The sequence below is a fragment of the Eptatretus burgeri genome, chromosome 9 (assembly GCF_056783735.1).
Source record: "Eptatretus burgeri isolate ZD-2024b chromosome 9, Ebu_testis_v1, whole genome shotgun sequence".
Taxonomy (NCBI): domain Eukaryota; kingdom Metazoa; phylum Chordata; class Myxini; order Myxiniformes; family Myxinidae; genus Eptatretus; species Eptatretus burgeri.
In genome coordinates this window covers 66,309,285-66,335,079 of record NC_140969.1, presented here as the reverse complement: position 1 = coordinate 66,335,079, position 25,795 = coordinate 66,309,285, and the positions used below count along the sequence as shown (strand labels likewise).

Here is a 25,795-nt window from a genome sequence, read left to right as displayed (position 1 = left end):
AGCTGTGTCCAATAAGCTGACCCCAATGATAATTGAGGTAACACCGGTCAACGAGCGTATTATGAGATTAAGGATTCGTCACTCCTTAGGTGTCATTTCCCTGGTCTCTGTTTATGCTCCGACTGAGGCGAGTGATCTCACCGTGAAGGATGCATTCTACGCCACACTCGAGTCTATGGTTGATCAGTGCCCCAGACGAGATACACTTCTAGTCTTGGGGGATTTCAATGCATCGACTGGAACTGATAGGGACGGTTATGAGGTGTGTGTTGGTCCCCATGGGTCAGGAACTATGAACCAGAATGGCACTAAGTTCCTTGACTTTGCAAGAAGTCATGGACTTAGGGTGGCTGGTTCATGGTTTCAGCGCCCACAAGCTCATCGCTGGACTTGGTATTCCAATGCTGGCGGTGTGGCAAAGGAGATTCACCATGTCCTCATTGACGGTCGTTGGAGGATGATCCAGAACTGCAGGGTCTACCGGAGTGCTCAGTTCCTCAATACTGACCACAGGCTTGTTGTAGCAACTCTAAAGCTGCACCTTAAATCCTGGAGAATGGTACCATCCCAGCCGAGGCTGGATGTTGCCAAGCTCAAGGATGAGAGCGTAGCTGAGGAGTTTGCGAACAGGCTGAGTGGACACTTGGGGGTCTGGGTGCTTTGGGGGGTCCTGAAGAGTTGTGGAGCGCCTTCAAGACCACCGTCCTTGATGTCGGTGGATGCCTTGGAGCTCACCGCAGGGCAAAGAAGAATTTTGTCTCTCAAGGGACACTGGATACCATTGACCAGAGTCACAGGGCCAGGCTGAATGGCAGAGCTGAGCTGTTCAGGGAGCTGAGGCGTAAAACTGTACGTGCACTGAGGGTGGACAAGGAGGCCTATGTGCGAGGAATCTGTGAGGGGGTAGAGCATCACCTGTGGACAGGTGATTCTCGTCCCGCTTACAGGGGAATTCGCGCATTATGTTCATCCAAGCCCATCCCTCGGAGCACTACAGTTCGAGCAGAGAGTGGTAGGCTCTTGACAGAGGAGTCTGAAGTGAAGGCCCGCTGGGCCGGTTACTTTGAGCGGTTGTACCAGGCTGATCCCCCAACTGTCGAGTTGGACGTCAAGGGTGTTACAATCCCTGTTGCTGACCCTCGAATCAACTGTGGTCCACCTACGCTTGTGGAAACACGGGCTGCGGTGAACCAGTTGAAACGGGGCAAAGCTCCAGGGATCTGTGGCATCCATGCCGAACTTCTCAAGGCTGGTGGAAATGCTGCACTCGTGTCGTTGCATGCAGTTCTGTTCTCTGCCTGGAACACAGGCATCATCCCAACTGACTGGAAGAGGGGCCTTGTTGTCCCTCTCTGGAAAGGGAAGGGTGATCGCCAAGACTGCAACAACTACCGAGGGGTGACGCTGCTCTCAGTGCCGGGCAAGGTCTTTGCTCGGATAATTCTTGATAGGGTTCGCCACCATCTGCTTGAGCACCAGCGTCCAGAGCAGTCAGGCTTTACACCAAAGAGGTCAACGATTGACCGTATCCTTGCTCTTCGGGTCCACACCAAACGCAGACAAGAGTTTCGGCAGGGGCTGTTTGCAGCCTATGTTGATCTCTGTAAAGCGTTCGATTCAGTGAATCGGGATGTCCTCTGGAGGATTCTTGGTCTTCGTGGGGTGCCACCAAAACTGATCGATCTGATGTCTGAACTCTACTCTGGTACTGAGAGTGCTGTGAAGTGTGGTGGTACCATCTCTGACTTATTTCCAGTTGTTACTGGAGTTCGTCAGGGATGTGTACTTGCCCCCACACTTTTCAGCACTTGGACTGGATTCTAGGGAGGATGTCGGAGAGATCAAGTTGCGGTGCGTCATTTGGGAATGTCAAGATCTCGGACCTTGACTTTGCAGATGATGCAGTCATCTTTGCGGAGACTTTAGACATCCTCTTGGGGGCCCTCGAGGTGCTGAATGAGGAGTCGGAGCCGTTGGGATTACGGGTTTCTTGGGTCAAAACTAAGATCCAGGCTTTCGGTGACATCTTGGATGCTGCTGTCCTGTCTGTGTCTGTTTGTGGTGAGGATGTTGAGGTCGTGGAGAGATTCACTTACCTTGGCAGTGATATTCATGTCTCTGCTGGCTGCGAGTCAGAGGTCAATAGACATCTGGGTCGGGCCTGGGGAGACATGGATTCACTGGATCATGGGGTGTGGCGCTGCCGGTACCTGTGCGGGAGGACGAAAGTCCGGGTCTTCAGGTCCTTGGTACTTCCAGTCTTGCTCTATGGGTGCGAGACTTGGACTCTGACCAAGGATCTGAGATGGAGACTTAATTCCTTTGGTACCAGGTCTCTTCGGAGAATCCTTGGCTATCGCTGGTCGGATTTTGTGTCCAACGAGCGGTTGCTGAGAGAGACTCGGATGAGATTTGTTACCTGCATAGTCCGTGAGCGTCAGTTGCAGCTGTATGGACATGTGGCTCGTTTTCCTGACTCTGATCCTGCTCACCAGATTCTCTCAGCGAGGGAGTCTCATGAGTGGAGGAGGCCAGTGGGTCGACCACGTGCCTCATGGTTGCAACAGGTTGACCATCATCTCAAGGAGATGGGGATGGGCCTGGCATCTGCCTGGGGGATGGCCAGACGGAGGCCCCTGGAGTACCGGCGGAAAGTGGACGCAGTGACGTGCTGTTCTGGCACATGCTCCCATACCTGACCTGACCTGACCTTAAATCCTTCCTCTTCTGCAATGGCTTGGTTTCCGGTCATCAATTTGGATTCAGACCAGGTCACTCGACCCTGGATATCCTGGTTGTGCTCTCCCAACAATGGATGGCGATCTTCAACGCCAGACATGAAATCAGTCATATCCCAAGACATATTGCATGCCTTCGATATGGTCTGGCACCCTGCCCTGCTCACCAAACTCTCTTCCGATGGTATCCAAGGACATCTACACTCATTGCTCACAGGCTTCCTCTCCTGTCACAGACAACGTGCGGCCTAAGTGGAGTTCTTTCATCCCCTCTTCCTGTCCAGGCTGGAGTTCCTCAAGTTAGCCTTCTGGGCCCTGTTCTTTTTCTGCTTTTCATCAATGATTTCTCCGACCCTCTGGAAAATCGTCTTTATCTCTTTGCTGATGACTCCACCCTCTGTCGTACCATCTGTCATCCCTCAGATCGGCAAGCAGCAGCTTCTTCACTCTCTGCAGATCTGGATAAAATCACAAGCTGGTCCAACACATGGAACATGTCTTTCAGCCCTGGTAAATCTCACACTCTCACTGTCTCTCCGAAAGGATCGTCTGGAACCCCCCCCCCCCACCATATGCTTTCTCAACAATCCTCTTGAAGAAGTCCTTTCATTCAAGCTTCTGGGTCTCACACTCTGCCATGATCTTTCCTGAGAAAGCCACATTTCCAAGCTGGCCTCCAAAGCCAGTCACCGACTGGGCATCCTCCATCATGCAAACTCCTTCCTTGGCACACCTGAGCTCCTGGCCATGTACAAAGCTTTCATCTGCAGCCTGATGGAGTGCTGCTCTGCCCTCTGGGCTGGTGCTCCCGCCTCTCGCCTTTCTCGGCTTCACGCTGTGGAAACCAAGGCATTTAGGATCATTAGTGTCTCCCGTGATGAGGCTGAGTCTTTGGGTCTCTCACTCTCTCATCACAGGCAGGTTGGTGATCTCTCTGTCTTCTACAGTCTCCTCTACGACCTTGCCCCCCCCCCCCACCGCATTGTTCTGTCTGAGATATGTTCCCACCATATTTCTGCAGGGCGCTCAAGGTCCGTCAGCAACCCCTTTCTAATAAAACTACCAAAATCACGAATTACTGTTCACCTTCACTCTTTCATTCCTATTTTTTTCTGCCCTTTGGAACAAACTCCCACACTTTCTTCAATCCCACTCTTCCCTCCAGGTCTTCAAAACAGCTGTTCACCACCATTTCTTTTCTTCCCACATTCAAAACCATGATCTTTTCTCCCCTTACTAATCCACCCATATGAGCCTCGACAGTGCATACAAAAAAAAACCTTTAAAAATATCCTTCTCCAGAAAGTCTGGACAGATCGAGGGGGAAACTTCACACGAATGTTCCCCACGCCTTGTGGATACCAGGGTGTTCACAAATATTTGACAAGTCACATGGTCTGGCAGCCATAATGGATTAAACGTAAATCTTGAAAAAAAATTCTTTCTCTTGAATCGCTTCATCAATCGATGTGCAACTTCACAATTATGATCTAGTACTCATGGGGAATCCGTTTTAAATTTCAACCTGATCGGATGCATGCTCTGGCAGCCAGAATTATTTAATTATTTGATCTGGGTTAATTTTTTTTTTTTTTTTTGAATGAGGCTCACGTGGCTGTGCCTGGGTGGGTTTGGGGTTAGAGGAGCAGCAGCTGAAACACGAATCCTATCCAGGTTCCTACTGATGACTTCATCTTTGCTTTTGCTTTTTTGGATTCCTTCTGATGACTCCAATGCAAGACTAACTCCATTGGAGTCATCAGAATTGGAGTTTCGATGCAGTATTTGGTCTTCTTTTTGTTTTGAATTGAACTTATTTTAATCTCATTTTGAATTCAATTGAATAACAATAAATGTCATGGGTCAGGGTCAGGTGTGCGATCATCAAAGAGGGGTTGCACCAAAGTGGGACGTCTTGGTACCCGGCAGTTATAAAGTGCCAGTTCGAGTTATGTCCTATTAATAATACATAACACACCACAGTACACAAACAGCACACAAAACTAGTCCTGCCGAGGGTGTGTAATCTCGAATTGCTCTTTTTCTTGTTTATTTTGTACTCACGAGGGGCTGATATAAGTGGACTTTTTGTGCTTTATTTTCTCCTTTCCTTTCCTGGGGGCAGAACAGAGGGTTCTGAAGAATGTTTGTTCTCTCCTCTTTACTCGAACCGCGTCGCAATATCCACCTTGAGGTTGAACCGTGCACCTGTTCTGCTTGTACTCGGTACTCCCTCACACCTTTACACCTCTTTTCCGTGAGCATCCTGAGGCGCAACGCCGTGCTTTAACCTCAACATAAAGTGTGTTCGACCGCCACACATCGGCTCGGCTCTGCTCTCGGCTCGGCTCTCCGCTCTCCTCTCGGCTCGGCTCTCGGCTCGGCTCTCCGCTCTCCTCTCGGCTCTCGGCTCGGCTCTCCGCTCTCCTCTCGGCTCGGCTCTCCGCTCTCCTCTCGGCTCGGCTCTCCGCTCCGTACAGCATGCGAACCAATCCCTGCGGCTCCCGGCTCCACTTCGCCTATTTCAAAAGAACACATTAATTGTTATATATTAACCTTTTTAGCACCTCCATACCATTTTTTTAAATTTTGTCCAAAACATTTCTTTCTTCGTTTTCTTCCTCGCCGTTGACATTGTTATCTCCCTCGAATTTGGACATACAGTAATGTACAACGGACAAATTATTTTTATTATTTTTTTCTCTCTCTCCTCTCTCCTCTCTCCTCCCTCCTCTCTCCTCTCTTCTCTCTTCTCTCTCTCTTTCTCCCTCCCCTCTCTCTTTCAGCCACCCCTCTCTGTCTCCCTCCCCTCTCTTTCTCCCTCCCCTCTCTCTTTCTCCCTCCCCTCTCTCTTTCTCCCTCCCCTCTCTTTCTCCCTCCCCTCTCTCTTTCTCCCTCCCCTCTCTCTTTCTCCCTCCCCTCTCTCTTTCTCCCTCCCCTCTCTCTTTCTCCCTCCTCTCTCTCTCTCTCTCTCTCTCTCTCTCTCTCTCTCTCTCTCTCTCTCTCTCTCTCTCTCTCTCTCTCTCTCTCTCTCTCTCTCTCTCTCCTCTCTCCCCTCCCTTCTCTCTCCCTCCCCTCTCTCTCTCCCCTCTCTCTCCCCTCCCTTCTCTCTCTCCTCTCTCTCTCCCTCTCCTCTCTCTCTCTCCCCTCTCTCTCTCTCCCTCCTCTCTCTCTCTCCCTCCTCTCTCTCTCTCCCTCCTCTCTCTCTCTCTCCCTCCCCCCTCTCTCTCTCTCAATACCTTTCCCGCGCATCGAAGAGAAAACTCATGGGGCGGGGCAAGGAGTGTGGGCGTGGCGTTAAGAGGTGTCGGTGGGCGGAGACTATGAGGGAGCTGATTGAAACAGTGAGGAAAAATGGACTCATGAACGTGCTTTGTCATTGGAAGGGGGCGGTCGGGGTTTTTAATTAACGCCAGAGACAGATATACTGCTGTGGTGTTTGTCGATCCTTACTGGGTATCCTCGAAGGAGAGGTAGACAGAGGGAGGAGTGGATACATCACCTGTTCCTGGTGATCTCGTCGGACAAGGTCGTGGTGCCCTTTCCCGGACACGTCACCTCGTACACCCCTCCCCACGCCTCGCACTGCCCTCACCTACCAAAGGGCGGAACTCGCAGTGAAACAGTGTTTGTGGGTCTGAGGTGTTGGTCCGGAGTGTACGGTCCGCGCCGCCGTCGCTCTCCGACCTCCCCACACGCTCGACCGTCCCACCCGGCGCCGCCATGGACCGGCTTTCGCTCTCCATGCGGCGCCGCCTGCCCAGCCTGCCGCAGCAGCTGCGCCCCAGGGGAAGTCTCATCGGGGAAGACGACGGGGATGAGGAGACAGAAGGTGGCGAAGGAAGTGAGAGCGGGAAGTCCCCGGGGGAACCGCAGGCAGCAGAAACGGCGGGACACAAGGGCGGGAAGGCAATGCCAGGCGGCGGCGGCGGTAGCTCGAACGGCACGTGCCGGGGCAGCGCAGCTACGCTGGAGAGCGGCGAAGGAACCGAGCCGGGGTCACGGCGATCCATGACCATGAAGGTGGAAGCGGGAGACTCTGCGGCCGACGAGCTGGGAGAACCATACGTGCAGAAGCAGCTGGGTATGCTCCTGCAGCCCGGACTCAATAAGTTCTCGCTGCGGATGTTCGGCAGCCAAAAAGCCGTGGAGCGAGAACAGGAAAGGGTCCGCTCGGCCGGTCTATGGATCATCCACCCGTACAGCGACTTCAGGTGCCGAACACCGCTCGTGTTGCCCTGGTACACTCGGTACACGTGAACAAAGAACTTTGGCCTCGGCTCTGAAGTTAACTTGATATCCATATTCATGTCCACCTCGATTTGAGGGCTCGCTTAACCCAAACTCCTAGAAAAAAACCCAAACACCCATGAAAACTCCTTTAAAGTCTTATTACATGACACGTGTTCCTTTGCCTTTCAGCTTTGCTGGTTCACAGTTTTTGATGACTCCCAATGGGCCGGCTTCCATCCCCAGTGGGGTCTTTCAGTTTCATTTGTACCGTTGCCATGGAATATTAGCAGCATACTTTGTGTACATCCATTTAGAGGCTGTCTCCTTATTGCGTATGCAAAATGTAACAGAAAATTTAAACCCACAACCCCACGGCCACCAAAAATCAACTACGATTTCTCAACTCAACGAAGAGAAATCAGCCGACGCTTATAAAATCACAATCTACCGTAAGTCTACTTTTACTGGACAATATACTCGGTGGAACTCTTCCAGTTCCTCAAGATATAAGATTGGATTGATTGGTATCTTGTTCAATGGAGCAAGAAAGATCTGCTCTACAGATAAACTCCATGCTGAAATTGAGACCATCGAGACTATTCTTCTTGATAATGGGTATCGTGAACATGTCATCAATATATATATACAAATTCCTGAACACACCAAGGAATCCTATAATCAGACCTGGTAAATGTCCCGCATACCTACGTGTGTCTTGGAAAGGCAAAGTGTCTCAATGGTTTGAAAACACCGTCAAAGACAGTGTCCCATTCTTACTATGCTGTTCGACCAAGAGTGATTTCCACCACCGGCCGATTGCTTCGGTCAGTCCAAAAATATGTTCTACCCGCCTCTCATATAAGTAAGATTATTTACGAATTTCAGTGCCAGTGTGATGCTTGGTACGTGGGCCACACATCTTTGAGATTGAAGGATCGCATTGAACAACACGTCCCTTTGGGGAGCACACGGGGTCAGTCAACCAAACAGAGACAACCAACTCGGGCTTGTAAGATTCTATTCTTGTAAAGTCAAAAGTTTGAAAGACAAAGCAATGGTCCAATACACTTTGTGGTTTTAATTTATTTTATTATATTGTTTGGGACCCGGGGTCAGGGGCGTACACCACAAGGAGAGAACTACCTCGGGTTCCCAGTAGACTCTCGGGAAGCACAGACCATTTCCCACGAATAATTTTGTGATGCTGCAAGTTGCTGAACGACCATGAACGCCAAAAACTCAACCACGTGACTGAGGGTCCTCCGTCTAATACTGTTTTCCTAAAGGTCACGTCACCTAATTACCGCGGGATACGCTGTCAGTACGCACTTGCTCAACCGGATGACCGAACCAGATCGAATGCAGCTGAGCGGGTCAGCCAAGCGCGTACCGGCTGGGAAACAGATCATTGGGGAATAACGTCCCAGCTAAACAAGGATGCGAAACATGCTGAACCAATGTTAGAAAAGACGAAAACTAGCTGGGAACATTTCTATACAAAGCATTTATTTTCAATAGTGAGGAAAAGTACGTGGCACATTGAATTGGGTTTATCTTTATGTAAAGCAGGGGATAGCAAGGAATTTGTGGGGTGTGGAAAAAGACAAGCAATTTTACAAAAGCAGACACAGAGCAGAGTTATGCCATTATATCTTCTACAATCTTAAGTTATGCTCGGACAGGTGCCATTACACACACACACGCACACCCGAGGAAGATTAGATATAGCCCAGAGAGAAAGAAAGCAGGTGAGGATAAGCGACCTATCAATACCTGGCACGGTTGGTGGACCAACGCAACCCAGAATGCTTAGGGAGAGGGAGGTGGGAGGAATACTGGTGGTGTCTAAGGTGTGGGAGTGAGAGGTGTGGTGTAGTGCAATGTGGGTGGGTGCGATGTTGTGCCAGAGGAAAATGGGATTGTGTGTCAGTAATGATGCTCTTTGTGCGTTCAAGAAGACGGGATAGAGGGGTGGATAGAGAGAGGGGAGAATAGATACGTGAGGAGAAAGATCCCTAACTTAGCTATATAAAGGTCTGTTTGTGTCGTGTGTAACTCCATCAATGCTCTGCCTGAGCATTCCCACCTCATGATATGGTGCGTTATCTCCTGCTTAATTACTTTGCCGGGGGTTCATGGCAACGTGTGTTGCACATTGGTCCGTCTGGCTGCACGGGGGTGGCGGAACATCAGCAGCACAGCAGGGAGTCTCGGCCTGGATCAGGCTCTCAAGAAAAAGCACATTCTGGCAATCGCACACCAATTGTGAGACGGGTAGCGAAACAAAGAGGTGAGAGGCAAGCGAAAAGCAAGAGAAGAGGCAGCGAAGAGAGGGCTAACGGCTCTGCGCTCCCCTTTTATAAGCCCTAGGCGAAGGGTCGGGTGATGACCGGAAAGCGTCGTGTTGTGACTTGAATCCTGCTCTTTGATTGGGCCACAGCGGCCCTAGCCATGCCCTGCCAGGTTCCAGGACCGAAAACCGTCTCAGTTGCCCATCCGCTTCGGCACGGGTCGGTGCTCCTGACTCAACATAGGGCATGCTCCCTGAGCCGGCACCATGGCCCTGAATGTGCTCTGACTGCAGTCTGAATGTCTAACAGCAACGGACTTTCCACGCCACCCACAGGCCCCCTCATAAGCCAAAATGCACACACAGGCCCCGTAACAAACTCCCAGATCGTTCTTCTTGCGACCCCATCCTCGCCGCTCGTGTCTTGCCATGGTCTGGCAACTGGATGAGGGTTGTATCAATTCCGTGTGCTCACCCGGGACGTCCCCGGTGAGATGCGGTCGAGTTATTAACATCTGTTGCTTGGCCAAGCATCGTGCGGTGCCGAGGACAATCCGAGTCATGCAGTATTCCTTAAAATAGAGTGGTGAATGGTAGCGATGCAGAAGTACAAGGGGGTGCAGGAATATTTTGCCGTGTGCGGGAGGCGTTTGTGGTCGAAGTGGTGAGGTTTGGTGTCGAGGTGCGAAGGAAGATTTGTCGTGCAGATTTGAACGAAATAACGGCGTGCGATGCACGGGTGGTGTAGTGTGTAGTGGGGTTATGGTGGTTCCGAGCCATGAGAGGCATCGTTGTGTGCATATTATGAATTGCCTATTGAATGGTGTGTGTGTGCTTGTTTGCGTGATTTGTACCGTGGCTAAAAGGAAAGGGTTAGAGTAGGAATCAGAATATGAATTAGAGATAGTTACTCGACCTAACTACGAGACCCACTCAACGCACTTCATCCTATTAACTCACTAAACATGAGGGAAGGTCTCACTACACAAAGATTAATGAAATAACTGCCTGGGGATCACCGTATGTAGGGTGCCATTGCCTGAGAGGCATGTGTTTTTGTAGAACCGCAACAATATGTATTACATAAGTAACCAACAGTGGGCTGAAAGACCCACATATTTAACTCGTCCTTTTTTCCATACATTCACTATTTCTTTCACCACGTGGTCCCTATTTCCATGTTATTATTAATTTTCTCTCTGCAGTCTATCAGATGTCTTCTGCCAACCAATTTCCAATTGTGTACCAGTTCATACCTACATTTTCTGGTGTGCACCCTTACACACCTCAACTCATCTTTTGGTAATATACTTTCCCATGGCATAATGATTTGCTTCTCCTTATGCATTTTGGTTGTAAAATGGAGGATTTGCTTACCATCAGTTTGCCAAACTGAAATAGTTCTGCTTGCTTTTGAAGACGAAACAGAAACTCTGGATTTGGCTTGAATGCGGAGACCATGCTGGCTTGCTTTAGTTTATTGTTAAAGATTAGTTTGGCAGTATTTTAATCATTCATACATAAGCAGTTAATCCTTTATTGTGTGATGGCTGCACACAGAAATTGGAACCAATTAGTCCATAGCAGCCCTCATGCTGAATGGACGGACCCTTGCGGTGTGCTCACCGAATGGCCCCTGGTGGTCTGTGCAGCAGTTTAGTTGAATCTCTTGTCCTTGTGAGGTTTAACTGTTTGGAGAGGAGGGGGTGTGGGTAGGGCTGGGAAGATGAGTGCGGTTACCAAAGTAGTGGTGTGGCAGCATGGAGTTTCAGTGTTTGACCTTTGAAGTTGGGTATTATTAACCCCCAATTATTTGAAGGTGAATTATGTTTAACTTTAAATGCACTTCTTGGATTCCTGGCTGATTTGCTTTGCTTAATCCAGCACGAGTAATTTCCGTATTTTCTGCAGTTTAACTCAACATAACCATTCAATTATCCTTCATCATTTTGTACACTTTACAAAATTTGACAAAAGTTTTGCCTTCTTGGAATCTCCATCTCAGCACATTGTCTCATGATGTTTGGATACCAAATTCAAATCCAATACACTGTTGATTTGATTTGTCCATCACCTCATAGTATCCTGTAATATATCTCAGAGTCCACTTCTCATTATGTCCTTGTGCCGTTGTCCCAAATGTGATATCTTCTTAAAACCCTTCATCAAGCCTAGGTCACTGTTACGGAGAAAGTATTAATAATTTATTGCTCTGAAGAAAACGTCCGTGTCTCTTTCTGTCACTGTCTGTCTGGCTGTCTTTTTTTTTTCTTTCGTCTCCTGTCTCTCCGCTTTGTGCATAGTCACCATACTTCCTCAGCATAATTAACAATTTCTTGCAATTCTGTTTCCGCCAACTAAATTTACTTGCAACTCCTACATAAATGCCATTCATTCGGTTTAGTTAAAAGTAGATGTCTCAAATGTTCACCATGCTCGATGATATGGCATTCTGGTGGGTGGTGCTTCCGGCACTTGTGTTCCTCCACTGGATTGTTATTGCTGTTGCAACATCATGAGTATGAATGGGGGATGACCTTAGGTAGTGGTGAACAGCTGTCATGAAGTCTTGGAGGGAAGAACTGAACAGACTGGGAAAGTTGATTCCACAGTCGAGAGAAAAGAGCAACTTTCTTTATTTTGTATGTACATCCACCCCTCCCCCACCAAAACCTTTTGGTAGCTTGTAAACCTGCTGCCCTTTGTAATTTTACCTTTTCCACAAGCCTAGACCCTTGTATCATTCTTTTGGTTTGTTTGTTTGGAACAATCATGATGTAGTTCCAAATTACAATCTGTGTGTTTTCATTAGCAGAACTAAAACACTTGCATATTTTTTTGTGAGATTTATTTTCACATATTTTTAGGGTTCTTCGCATTTGAAAAGTTCCTGTACATCGAGAAAGAAGTAGGCGTATGTGTTTACTCTCCAGTTTAAGTTTAAAAAAAAACAAAACTTATTTTTATGAAAAAAAAACTTTTAATATAGTTTTCCTGACCAATTTCAAACAAATTTCATTCAATTCAATACCTGGGTAATTAAAAGTAAAAATTAGTGCACCTTTATATCATCATTCAATTAACAAAAAGGTTCATTTAATTTCATTAGTTGAGCATTTGTTAGACTTTTAACCTCAATCAGCTACAAAATAATTACACTTCCAATATAAATTGTCGCTAAGTTCATTCAATTTTGCCACAGCCGAGTGGGATTTGAACTCTCCCAAGCCCACCACCTTAACCATTAAGCCAACACCAGGCATAAAAGTGTATCAGATGGGACGATCACAGCCACACCTGCATGGCAAGATGCCTAGAACATCAGAAGCTTGAAGGCTGAAGAAAGCAACTCAAAATAACAGAAAAGGTACAACAGGAAATGTGGGGAAAATAAATCACAGGGAAATGAATGTTTTTCATTTCATAAATATGACCCCTTATGGATAGCAAGACTTCACTTTCATATTTGCATTTATTTTTTCATTTCATAAAAATGGGATGGGATGGTGCCGAGATGCAGATTTGTTGTTTTGTTTTTCAAATAAATTTATTTCTGTCTTTGCATAGACTCGAGTCTGTATAATTTTAGACAGATTAAAAATTAACAACGATAAAAACATGCAGAAGGAATATTCAAATAAATAAGACAGAAAGTAGATGAATTAAAATAGGAAAAAGCTATGATGAAATAACTTCCCAAAATTAACCATCACATTCTTATTTGAATACATTAACTACTAAAATGATCGCTTACGAAAAAGAAAATAACAAACAGACACATAATCACATGCGCATCGTGCGATGATAATTTGATTGCACTCATCGAATAAAAGGTGTGAAAATTCAATATCCGGATAAAAGGAATGTAATCATGAATGCCGAAAAACCAAATAGAATGAACCAAACACATTTGCGAATGTCAGGTATGTCATCATGAACGCATGGAAATAAAATTGAATGCACAAATATTGAATAAGAAACCTTAGTATGAGCAGATTAGTAAAACTGCATTAATTTGAATGTGTGTTAATTAAATTGAGCAGAAATTTTTTGAAATTGGTTGGGGAAACCTACACTTCAGTCAAAATTTTTTGACATAATTGAGCACACCAAATGGAGTCCATTTCAGTTACGTTTGCTGCTTAATTGTCATGAATTTACAAGAAGTTTGTTTCCCCCTATAAATTATGAGTAGTCCCAAGTGGGATAGATGGTCGTCTCCCAATGGAGAGTGGTCATAGTTGGGGTTCATTAGGTAATAAAGTTGATTTTCAGCATGATTCGATGGAAAATTAAGGGAGTGCTGGTGGGGGGGGGGGCTGAATGAAAGGCCTGATAACACAATTGTATTCGTGCAGTGAAAAACATGTCAGATGAGCGGGTCCTGAATTGATAAACGTTCCATTAGTTTTTATACAGTGAAAGGACTCTTAAACACATTTAGACGTTTAAAATGCCTATAGGGACCAAAGGGTGTAAGCGGTCTAAACAGTGTAAGGGTCTAAAGGTGTATAGTGTGAGAAGGGTCTATAGGGGTCTAAAGGGTCATAAGGGGTCTAAACGGTGCATTCCAATAGTAGTTATGGTCTTACGGGTCTAAAGAAAGTAAAGGTCTGAAAGGGGTCTTTAAAGGGTCAAGGAATATAAGCCTTCTAACAGGTCTAAAGATCCAAAGGATATATTTCAATAGTACATGTTGTCTGAAGGTTGAAAGGGTTATAAAAGGACTCTCTCCTTTGTCCTCCCCTTCCCCTTTATTTCCCGTTCTTTAAAGCAAGAGGGGATTAATGACATTAAGAAGTTAAAATTAAATTACGACGAAACATTGTTTAAAAAAAAAAAAACTTAAATTCACCATCTTGTGAAATGATGGAATCTTGCCATATATGATGGGCATACAAACAACATGGATTACAATTTGAGTTAATTCGTTCATTATCTCACCACTTGGATGGAAATTTTAAAAATGGCTACATTCGTTTTTTCATCGACGTCTTGAATCATCATGCAAGCCTAATGTTGGCTCAGTGGTTAGGGTAGTGGCTTGGGATTCTAGGATCCTGAGTTCAAGCCCCGTCGGCCACTGAATCAATACACCAGGGGGGTTGACTCAGTCTGTCATCCTTCTGAGGTCGGCGAAATGAGTACCAGTTCCAGTGTGTGCACTGGTAGAGGGGCACTGCATCAGCGACACAGTCGCGCTTCAAGAAATTATAGCTACCCCGGCAGCTAAGCTGCCATACGACCACCGCCAATCATCATGCCGAGCTTCAAAACGAGCTGTTGAGCCGTCTCTGAGGAGTAGAAAAAACCCCAAAAATAATTAATCTTAATGGACTCACTGACTGATGGAAGGACATAGTTTTGGTGAGAACAGCTCATTTAGACTCCTTTGTAGATGAGTTAAAAATAAATAGGAACATTCTTACCATGATATGTTAAGTTATTTGAACACAAAATGAACAAAAATGGAAATAATTATAATGGAAATGTAAATTTAAATGTCAGTTGTCGACATTAGAAATGTAAATTATATTAATTGTCTAGTGCATGCACTCAAAGTTTGTACACTAATTGTTCAAAAATATAATCAACATATTATTAAAAGGTATTGTACGGTTATAAAATGACAAATTATTTCTAAACATTTTAAAGCTCTTATAAGATCTAAATGACAAAATATGGAAGGTTAACAATGAACAATGGAGGTGAGCAAGCATAGGTACAACACGATTGATGAATGGGTACAGGCCGACCTGATCTGCTGGCTGTGCCACAATGAAGAGCTCGTCATTATTTAATGTCACGGATAAAGAGGTTGTGCCACTAGAGAATCTTTGCCATCAATTTGATCTCACTTCAAGATGTGGATGTCATTTAAGGAAGTTGAACCATCTGATAAAAAGGGTGGCAATGTTAACGTAATAACAGCACAAGCTAATCTCAAGTTTTGAGAATTGCCACAAACTGTATCCAACCACAGCTTCCCCTTTGATTGTTTATATTGAAAAATGATGTTTCTTGAAAGAGCAAATTGTACCATTGGTAGATTTTCCAGTAATCCTCGCCAAAGGAGAAGGTGTTGCATTTGGGTTGTTTGTTTGTCTGTTTGTCCACACAGCATGTGCTAACGTAGGCCACAAACGCCACCTAGTGGTAACCAGTAGTACACATCCTTTTTTTTTCAATCGAGTACCTTTATAAAGCATGTACAATTAGAATGTGAGTTTGTCTATAAAATATTGTCGTGTCTGGGAGGGGGGGGGGATTAAGACTGACCTGGACGGATAGCCGAACAGTTCTACTTTGGAGGCAAACACGTGATCCTTGGAGATTATAGCGTATGCGTGCAGGAGGACAGCAAGGGCGTGCACCAGAGGCGCTCACCAGGATGGGGGATAAGGGTTTATACTCGAACCCACAAGGAATAGACAGACACAAGCAATGTTTAATAAATAGTGGTTTAATGGACATAAATCAAGTGCTCATAAAAGGAATAAATCAAAGCATAATAATGAAAATATATCAAAGCATGAGGTAATCTACAGCCTAAAGTTGAGGGGCCTCTACACACAGTTACAAAAACGGACAAGATGAAAAAATCCTCCTTTATTCTGGCACTTAGCTTCATCCAGAGATTATCCTTTTTGGACCTGGCATCCTCGAAACTGCGTAGTCACTTCATGGGAAACTGCAACCGAAAATACCGCCAAGCCGCTCTCTGGGCGGGAAACGTATGTGAGGTATTCGTGTGGCGGTATTCAACGCCAGGGCTCAGAAACCGCCGTGCAGCTTCTTTTCATGAGCGAATATGCCGACAGTTCCTCTCTTGCACCATGTCCGTTCACCACGATCACCCACCTTTCTCCTCGACCACACGACGAGACAATTTCTGAGGCCCCGTGATAAGGCCATGAGGCACGCTCTTCTTCCCTCTTCAGAAACGTACACGCTTCACGACTCAGCCAAACCGTTTTGCTCCAGCGCACGAACAAATTCACCTCAGCATGAACACGAGAATCATGCTGCCTTCTTCACCATGTCGAGGGGAAGCCAGCGAGCTAGATACTTTTGCCTTCATTCGCATACCTCACACAACTCTCTTCTCCCTCAAACCTTCTGACGTCACGCCCATCCATCATCAACTCCAGGGGCGTGGTTTGCTAGTTGTCATTCCTAGAGGTGGGATTTTCGCATGCTTGGAATGTTCGACTCCATTGTTGTTAGAAAACGTGATTCCTTTTTATCGCTGGTGTTGTAAATGCAAAAACACAGGAAAAACTCACGGGGGCAATCACATACTGGAAGAAATTTGCCTTAATCCCAACCTAATTAACAACCCCCCCACCTCCCCCCATGCAGTGACACATAACAGCTTAAGCTGACAGTTTCCTGACTTAATTTGCATCAAAATATGTCTTACCTGTTCATGGATCATGCTACTCTATACAATACTCCATATACTATGAAGTTCCTCCATCTACCCCACAAACACAACAATATGTACTATAAAACCACACAAAACCAGTCTGGACAAGGGTATGCAATCTTTGCTCATTATAGTTATATTTGTAAAGATAGCCATGTCTTAGTTTTTTTTTTTTGTTCAAAGGTCTTATTCTTTTTCTTTGTTTGTATGCATCACAGGGATGTGGGGTAGTATCATTGGCTGATGGAAAGCCCTCTGCAGGTTAGGGCAGGAATTTATAATTTTACCATGGTGCCAGCAATAGCTTGCCTACTCTTTGCAAAGGACATTGGGATCTTTGATGTCCACCAACTAAGGTTGGCAGATGGGACGCTCAGTTTAGCATCCATCTGAGGGTGGCACACACATTAATTGATCACCCTGCTCATGAAACACTGAGACGACAGTTTATATCATGCTCAGGATTCAAACCCAGGCGAGGCAGTTTAGAGGCGAGTGTGCGTACCTCGAGGCCATTCTCAGCACAAATGCATTTATAACTAGAAGGACACTCGGTGGAGTGCATACCCCCACCCTGTAATGGCTGATCCACGAGAACATATCAGGCCTACTGCATTTTTGAAATATTATGCTATATATCGTTTTTGGCCCTTTTTCTCAATGGTGAAGAATCACTTAAAAATTCTAGTAGTCAAATCCAGATTCGGATCTTCACCAAAATCGAATCAAATCGTCGTGGTCACACGTCCAACTTGTCCACTAAGTTTCATCTGAATCCGTCTGCAACTTTTTGAGATATGCTATATATCGTTTTCGGCCCCATCTCTCAATGGTGAAGAATCACTTAAAAAAAAATTCTTGAAGTCGGATCCGGATCCGGGTCTTCACCAAAACTGAATCAATTCGGCGTGGTCACACACCGAACCTGTCCCCAAAATTTCATCCAAATCCATCCACAACTTTTTGAGATGCCCTGTTCACAAACAAACAAACAAACAAATGAAATTGCTCGTTGAGCAAGGAATTGCCAGAATAACTTTGTCATATCTCCCTGATCTCTGAAAAAAACAAAAAACTGGAAATCAATTTGGTTCTTATAAGTCTATAGTGCTACTGTTTAATGAGTTATAGCACTTAGTTTGGTCATGATCATAACTTGGAAGTCAATCGGACTTGAAATGGCGTTTTAATCGCAATTTGAAATTTTTGACCCGATCCCCCTGATATTCGACCCCTGACCACTAAGAAGGGTGTTGGAGTGACACCCCAATGAGACATATGGTTGGATGCAGAATTGGAAGATTCACATTTTGGATTTGGTTTGTAGTCGATACAACCATTTTAGCAGACGTTATTGCGAAAATAAGACTTTCGGTTTTTCGGTGACTTTGACCTAGATTCACCAAAAACGACAAGTGTCTAAGTTGGACCATGGCCGACATCTGTACCCAGTTTGGTCATGATCGCTGAAACGGTGTGGCTGCTACAGGGTAAACAAACACACAAACAAACAGACAGACAAACACACAATAACACACACAACCGACCAACATAATTGCCGAAATCCGAAGGATTCTGGCAATTAACAAAAACACAAACAAACAGTCAGACATACATACAGAATGACACACATAACCGACTGACATAATTGCCAAAATCCGAAGGATTCCGGCAATTAACAGACAGACAAACAGACAGAAAGGGGTGAAAACATAACCTCCTTCACCTTCGTTGGTGGAGGTCATAATGAGAGCTATCTGAAGCTTAGGACTGGCCTAATTTGCTGCTCCCATTTGAGCGGATAGTTCAGGATCGTGGGATCCTAAGCTAATATCCCATATGCTACGTAAATGTTTCCATTAAAAAACGTAAAATTATTGATTCTTTTTTTAAACTGATGTCCTTGGAACGACTGGGGTGGTGCTGCCTTTGCTGTGGTATCATTTTATTTCCCATCACAAGTTGCCTGAGGGGACTCAGAGTAAACCACAATGTAGATGGGTATCACATGTAGACCAAACTAAGTGAAGTTGCGAGATTGTCTCTCCCCACCCCTCCCACACTTTTCCCTGATGCCTTGTTGGTATCCAATAAGTATTGCCACTACACCAGCAAGGCATTTTGCAGTATGGAAAACATTTATTAAAGGAAGATGGTACTACATGCCATACATTGATAACTACCTTTGCCTCGAAGATATGGAATGATCAATAGCTTCTTCCCTGGGCACCAAAGAGTTCTGGTAGACCAGACGAGATTTAAAAAAAGATACTTGAAGGGGCATTTTGGGTAGTTGGTAACATGTTTCTAGCCAAATTTGGGGTGTTGAATCCAAAAAATAGGACTGGGAGTCCTGAAGCTCACCTGGATCAGGAGCAATGGTCACTCAAACCCCTTTTAGACCACCTTAGACCCTGATTTTTTTTCATGCCCTGAACAAACTTTGGTGCATCAAGGTGATGAAGGTTGTGGTCAACTTTCATTGAAATTGTGTGTAGTTTTGGAGAAGAAAGCAAATACCTATTTTGGGTGGAAACCCACCGTAGACCCCCTGAGCAATTTTTTTTTCAGCAGTGAAATGACAGGTGGAATTTGCTAGCGACGAGTGGTATTTTGGGAGAGACCTGTGATGTGTCTTCACGGTGTTCACACAGTGAGAGTATTTTTACGACGTGGTAAGGTCCAAATGAGCGTGGTGGTAAGATCCGAGTGAGCCACGTGGTAACGTCCAATTGAGTGACGTGGTAAGGTCCGATATATATATATATAATCTTCTTCTTCTTCTTTTGGCTGCTCCCGTTAGGGGTCGCCATAGCGGATCATCCGTATGATCCGCATAGTGATTTGGCACACGTTTTACGCCGGATGCCCTTCCTGATACAACCCTGGTCGCCTCTTACGACACAGAGATATGGTACACCTATTTTAACCGGGGTATACACCGGCCCAGTACACTGGTACTCATTTCGCCGTCCTCGGAAGGATGACAGGCTGAGTCAACCCCCTGGTGTATTAATTCAGTGGCCCAACGGGGCTTGAACTCAGGACCTTTTGGATCCCAAGCCGCTGCCTTAACCACTGCGCCAACACAGCAGGACACGAATATATATATATATATATATATATATATATATATATATATATATATTTCTTTAATCAGAGCATTCCCACATTTCACTGCATCATACTCAGCAGAGTCTTTATTCCGAGTTGAAAAACACTGGTGGAATGGAAGAAGTCTTGTCACACATGGTGAAAGTTGTCAGGCTGATTCATTTCAGGCCCTTGTATTATTGGCAGTATTGTGCTGTGCTGGAAGACATCAAAGGAAGCCATACTGATACTCATTATTTCAATGTCTAATGGCTGAACCAAGTTGCATTTTTGGAGCAAACCAATTCATGACTTTTTGAAAGAAAACAGAAATAAGGATCTGCTGGAAAAAATTGGAAAATGAAACATTGCTGTGTGACATTTTCTTCCAGAATAATCTCACATGGCATTTTAATGACCCGATATGAAACCTGCAGGCCAAGAACAAAATCAACTTGGAGATGTACAAGAATGAGCTTTTCTTCCAGCATTTCTGAAGCCGACTTCACTCGCTTTGCTGTCCATTCTGCTCAAGAACTGAAGAAAGATGGAGTTGCGAATGGATGACTGGTATATGTGGGCTTTCTTTTTTATTTTCAACAGAAGTTTCCCACCAGGTTCACCCATTTTGATAATACAAAAGTGGTTTTTTTGATCTGAGAGATCCATTTCAGTTTGTTTCAAGGATGCTGGATTTGGCTGAGGTTTTATAAATTGATCGCGACACTTTTGAGATGGAACTTCTCTCGGTGAAAGCTGCTCAGGCAAGCTATTTTTAGTTTGGTTGGAGTGATAAGCCAACAGAAAATCTTTTCACATCGTAAGTGTCCTTAAATGCACAGACTTAGTGCCAGTTTGCTATCAACTTACTTGTGTCAGATTTGTTGAAGACAAAACAACGAAACAGAGTTTTTATTCAATGTTGTTTGCTTGGTGTGTTGACTTGAAACTGGAAGATCAGATGAAAATTGGAGTTTGTCAGTCATTTGAACCTGTTTTCTATTTATTTATTGTCATTTAGTGATTGAAAGACGAGCTCAGATTTCTCATCGAGTCTTTTGTAAAATTTTCCCTTCTTCTTCTGCCAAAATCTCCACCTTGATTATATTATTGTTCGAAAATTATGATAAATTCACAAGTTTAATTGATATAGTTGATCTCTCCAGATGGAATTGCATTTGGGTCCATTTGTTCATTTGTTTGTCTGTGTGTCCACAAATAATGTGTGAATGTTGCGCCCAAGCGCCACTTGGTGGTAGCCAGTATTACACGTTATGTTTTTTTCAACTAACTACCTCGATAAAGTATCGACAATTGGAATGCGAGTACGTATAGATAAAGATACGTATGATAAGATAAGATAAGATACGTACGTAAGATACGTATAGATAGTACGTATGCGAGATAAAGTCCGTATTGTTATAATGCGAGCACATCGATAAAGTATGCACTATTAAACGTGCATATGTTTAGAAAGTAGGGAATGTTTTGATGCCTATAAGAGACATATAACTGCAGTATGAATGTATGCAATACAATAGAAAAGGTCTGTTTTCCCACTGTATGAGCATACCTTACGTTGTTAATGCCTGTCTACACACCACCCAAACAAACACACTTGCACACAAACAACACACAAAATAAACCACAAAATAAGTCCTCACAAGGGTCTGTAATCTCCGATTGCTCTTTCTACTTTGTAAATGTACAGTGATTCCCCTTCTTTTATGAAAGCAACATTTTTGCTTCCCTTTGTTGCATGAATAGTTCTTCCCTGGTGGAAAATCATACGTACGAGTAAATATCACCTGTCGCTTCGCTGATGGGAATACTGAGCGGGGGGGGGGGATATAGGAGGGGGAGAGAGAGAGGGGTGGTGGGGAGTGAGAGAGAGAGAGAGGAGGTGAAGTGAGGAGGGAGGGGAGAGGGAGGAGGGGTGGGGGAGCGAAGAGGGAGAGAGAGGGAAGAGGAGTGGGGGAGTGAGGAGGAAGGATGGGTGGGGGAGGGAGGAGGTAGGGAGGGAGAGAGGGAGTAGGGGTGGGGGAGCAAGGAGGCAGGGAGGAGAAACTTGTGATATAAAATCACAAGTTTAAATGGACAAACTCCCTTCCGGACATAAATACCGCCCGGACACGTTTGGAGACAAACACCACCTGGATGCATCCGGAGCCAAGCTGTCCAGGCATAAACTCCCTTCCAGACACGCCCGGAGACAAACTCCCATCCGGACACATTTGAAGACAAACACCGTCCAGAGCTATGCTGATTGGAGACAAACACCACCTGGACGTGTCGGGAGCCAAGCCTTCCAGAGGCAAACACCGCCTGGACACGTCTGGAGACAAACTCCCATCTGGACACCTCCGGAGATAAATGCCATCCAGACACAGCTGGAGATAAAGACCGTCCAGAGACGAACCCCGCCCAGACACATCCCAAAACGAACCCTGGACACATCCGGCGATGAACCTCGTTTGGACACGTCTGGAGACAAACACCGTCCAGACATAACCACTGTTCGGATATGTCCAGAGAGAGAGGAGGGAGAGTGAGAGAGGTGTGGGAGGAGGGTGCTACACTGTATTGGGAGGAGGTAGAGCAAGGATGGGACAGAGAAAGAGGGAGAGAGGGAGAGTTGGGGGTAGGGGAGTTAGCAGAGAATATGTTATGCTTTATTAACAAGACACACACACACACACACACACACACACACACACACACACACACACACACACACACACACACACACACACACACACACACACACGTGCTTGACCAATCTCAGCAATTTTTGGGGAATCGGTAGGTTGCAGCCAGTGTGATAAGGCCTAAGTCACATTTGCTCTACGGCGAGGATACAGTGGCCGTACGCCCTCTGAATTGACAGAAAAGTGCGGCGGCCGCAGAGTTTCTGCGGTGGCCTCAGGGTGGCCCTACGCCGTTTGGCTATCTTGTACAGGCCGTAGGGTCGCCGTGGAATTATAACGCGGAGTTATAACTTTTTTTCATTTCTACGTTCGCTGGAGCAATTCGACAAGCCGAAAAAAAAACTGGTAAAAAAAATAAAAAAATTATTAACCCACTCATTACCGTCCGTCTGGCCGCACGTTCGCCTTGGGGCCCCCCTGCGGTCACCTTGAGGCTACCTTATGTCTGCCTTGAAAATTCTATGGCTGCTGCAGGGCCCCCTTAAGGTCACCGTGCGACATCAAATCAAAGACCGTACGGCAACCCCACGTTTTCGGTCTCCACAATTTCTAAATACGCCGTGCGGCTCCCCGAAAAATAAAAACATATGTGTCTGCTACATTGTGTGACCGTGGAAATACTGCGGCCGCCCTATAATTGCTAGTGGCCGTAGATTTTGGAGACCCCACGGCCGCCGTGGCAAATGTGACTTAGGCCTTACCTAATGCAGTACCTACTATATACAACCCAAAAACAACATTGCATTTTCGACATTTCAGGGATGTGTTCACAAACTTTAATCTTTATAAACAGCTGCGTGTGATGGGTGGAAAAAAATTTGGCTCGGGAATTTAGAAAACACGTCAATACGTCAAACGGCTAAGAAATTGGGTATTATTTCACAACTCGCTCAGAATGATGGAGCACAAGTCACTTGCTCACAATGACAGAGCGTGAATCACTCTCTCAGGATGGTGGAGGGTGAACCACTCACTCAGGATGGTGGAGCGTGAACCACTCATTCAGGATGGCGGAGTGCGAACCACTCACTCCGGATGGCGGAGCGTGAACCACTCATTCAGAATGGCGGAGCGTGAACCACTCACTCCAGATGGCGGAGCGTGAACCACTCATTCAGAATGGCAGAGCATGAACCACTCACTCCGGATGGCGGAGCGTGAACCACTCATTCAGAATGGCAGAGCATGAACCACTCACTCAGGATGGTGGAGCGCAAACCACTCACTCAGGATGGTGGAGCTCGAACCACTCGCTCAGGATGGCAGAGCGTGAACTACTCACGCAGGATGGTGGAGGGTGAACCATTCGCTCCGGATGGCGGAGCACAAACCACTCGCTCAGGATGGTGCAGTGCGAACCATTCGCTCAGGATGGTGGAGCTTGAACCACTCGCTCAGGATGGCGGAGCGTGAACCATTCGCTCTGGATGGTGGATCGCAAAACACTCGCGCAGGATGGTTGAGTGTGAAAAACTCATGCAGGATGGTGGAGCGTGAAACACTCGTGCAGGATGGCGGAGCGTGAACCACTCGCGCAGGATGGCAGAGCATGAACCACTCGCTCAGGATGGTGGAGCACGAACCACTCTCAGGATGGCGGAGCGCGAACCACTCTCAGGATGGCGGAGCGCGAACCACTCATTCAGGATGGCAGAGCGCGAACCACTCTCAGGATGGCACAGCGCGAACCACTCTCAGGATGGCGGAGTGCGAACCACTCGCTCAGGATGGCGGAGTGCGAACCACTCACTCAGGATGGCGGAGTGCGAACCACTCTCAGGATGGCGGAGCGCGAACCACTCACTCAGGATGGCGGAGGGAGAACTACTCGTTCAAAATGACGATTCTGAGTGAATGGTTCGCTCAGGATGACAGAGCACGGTACCGCTATTGATTGTAGGGCACTCGGCAAGTGGCTTAAGCACTCAAGCAAGCACTCCAATTAAATGGTTGATTTGGAATGGCTGGCCAAGCTGCGGCTCCACACCATATAGGATTCCTTTAACTTTAAAGCCTGTCTTCACTACGCCTGCAGCCCCAGGTCGAAAAACCAGTTAAAACCAGTACACATTTTCAACTGGTCTCTATTGGTTCTAATTGGTCTTTAACTGGTCTCTATTGGTTTCAACTGGTACCAGTTAAATTCAGTCAGAATTCCAATTTCCCAGTTGAAAAAACCAGTAGCTCATATTTGTACCAGTTAAAGTCTTACTGGTTCCAGTTGATACCAGTTGCAATGTACTGGTCCCAGTTGATACCAGTTGCAATGTACTGGTCTCCCAGTTGATACCAGTTAGTTAAATACATGTATTTCAACTGGTAATATATCACTCTATTCCAATTTCCATATTAAAACCAGTAAGAAACCAACTGGCTTTACTGGTACCAGTTGGCTACTGGTTTTCAACTGGTACCAGTTGACCAGTAAGCTACTGGTCTTTACTGGTTTTTTGACCTGGGGCAGTTAAACAAATAAAATGAATTCGTTCAAATAATGACTTTACCTGTAAAAGAGTTGCTGTTTCATGTTGACAACCCTGGAGACATCGCAAAGGTGGGTAAAATGAGCAACGAATGAGTGAAGGTGAGCAGTAATTGTGCATTTTGGGAGTTTCACCAGAATGGGGTTGATAGTGGACCACGTGGGCCATGCAGGCGGGAGGGGGGGGGACAAAGCATGGAAAGTGCAGAGGGGGAAAGACTAGAAAATTTCATATCAACTGCGATGATGGATTCCATCACCTTGCTGATGATTGGAAGTAAGCTGCTAGGTCTGTAGATGAGGGGATCAGTTTTTGCACCCTTTTATGTGATGTTGGATGACTTTCAAGCAGATGTAAGATGATCGAGGGCAAATGACAGGGCGAAAAGGGCAGAGAGAGGATGTGCAAGAGCAGCAGAGCAGGATTTTTGGGAACGTGAGCTGATGCCGTCCGGGACAGAAGCAGAATCAGTCGAGGGTTGCCCGAACCACTTGCTGTATAATTTTGCTTCTTTCTTCGTAACAGTCTCAATATCAATCTACAACTCACTATTCCTAACATTACATATTTTCTTATTTAATCTAGTTAAAATTGACTAATATCCATTGAAGTTTACTGTATGTTCATCAGATCAATAATTGTGTCTTGTGTTGCTTTTTTGTGAAGCTCATTCATTTATTCAATGTGATGTCTGACAAAATAATTGTGAGACACTGTGGAAGGGGAGGGGTTAAGGGTGGGGAGGAGGTGGTTGGGGTGGTGGAGAATACTAGTCATGGTCAAGATGAGTGGCAAAATGCGTGGGCATAGTGTGTGTTGTC

At 45.8% G+C, this 25,795-nt stretch overlaps 1 protein-coding gene across 1 annotated transcript in view; it reads left to right on the top strand.

The window, feature by feature from the left end:
- The first annotated feature begins 6,061 nt into the window (after nt 1-6,061).
- The window catches only part of LOC147020255 (potassium/sodium hyperpolarization-activated cyclic nucleotide-gated channel 2-like), a 132,228-nt gene continuing 112,494 nt past the window's right edge, over nt 6,062-25,795 (top strand). Inside the window, exon 1 of the mRNA XM_085895490.1 lies at nt 6,062-6,952. Within this exon, the coding sequence (XP_085751616.1) occupies nt 6,462-6,952 (491 nt within the window). The 5' untranslated portion in view covers nt 6,062-6,461. The remainder of the gene's footprint in view (nt 6,953-25,795) is intronic.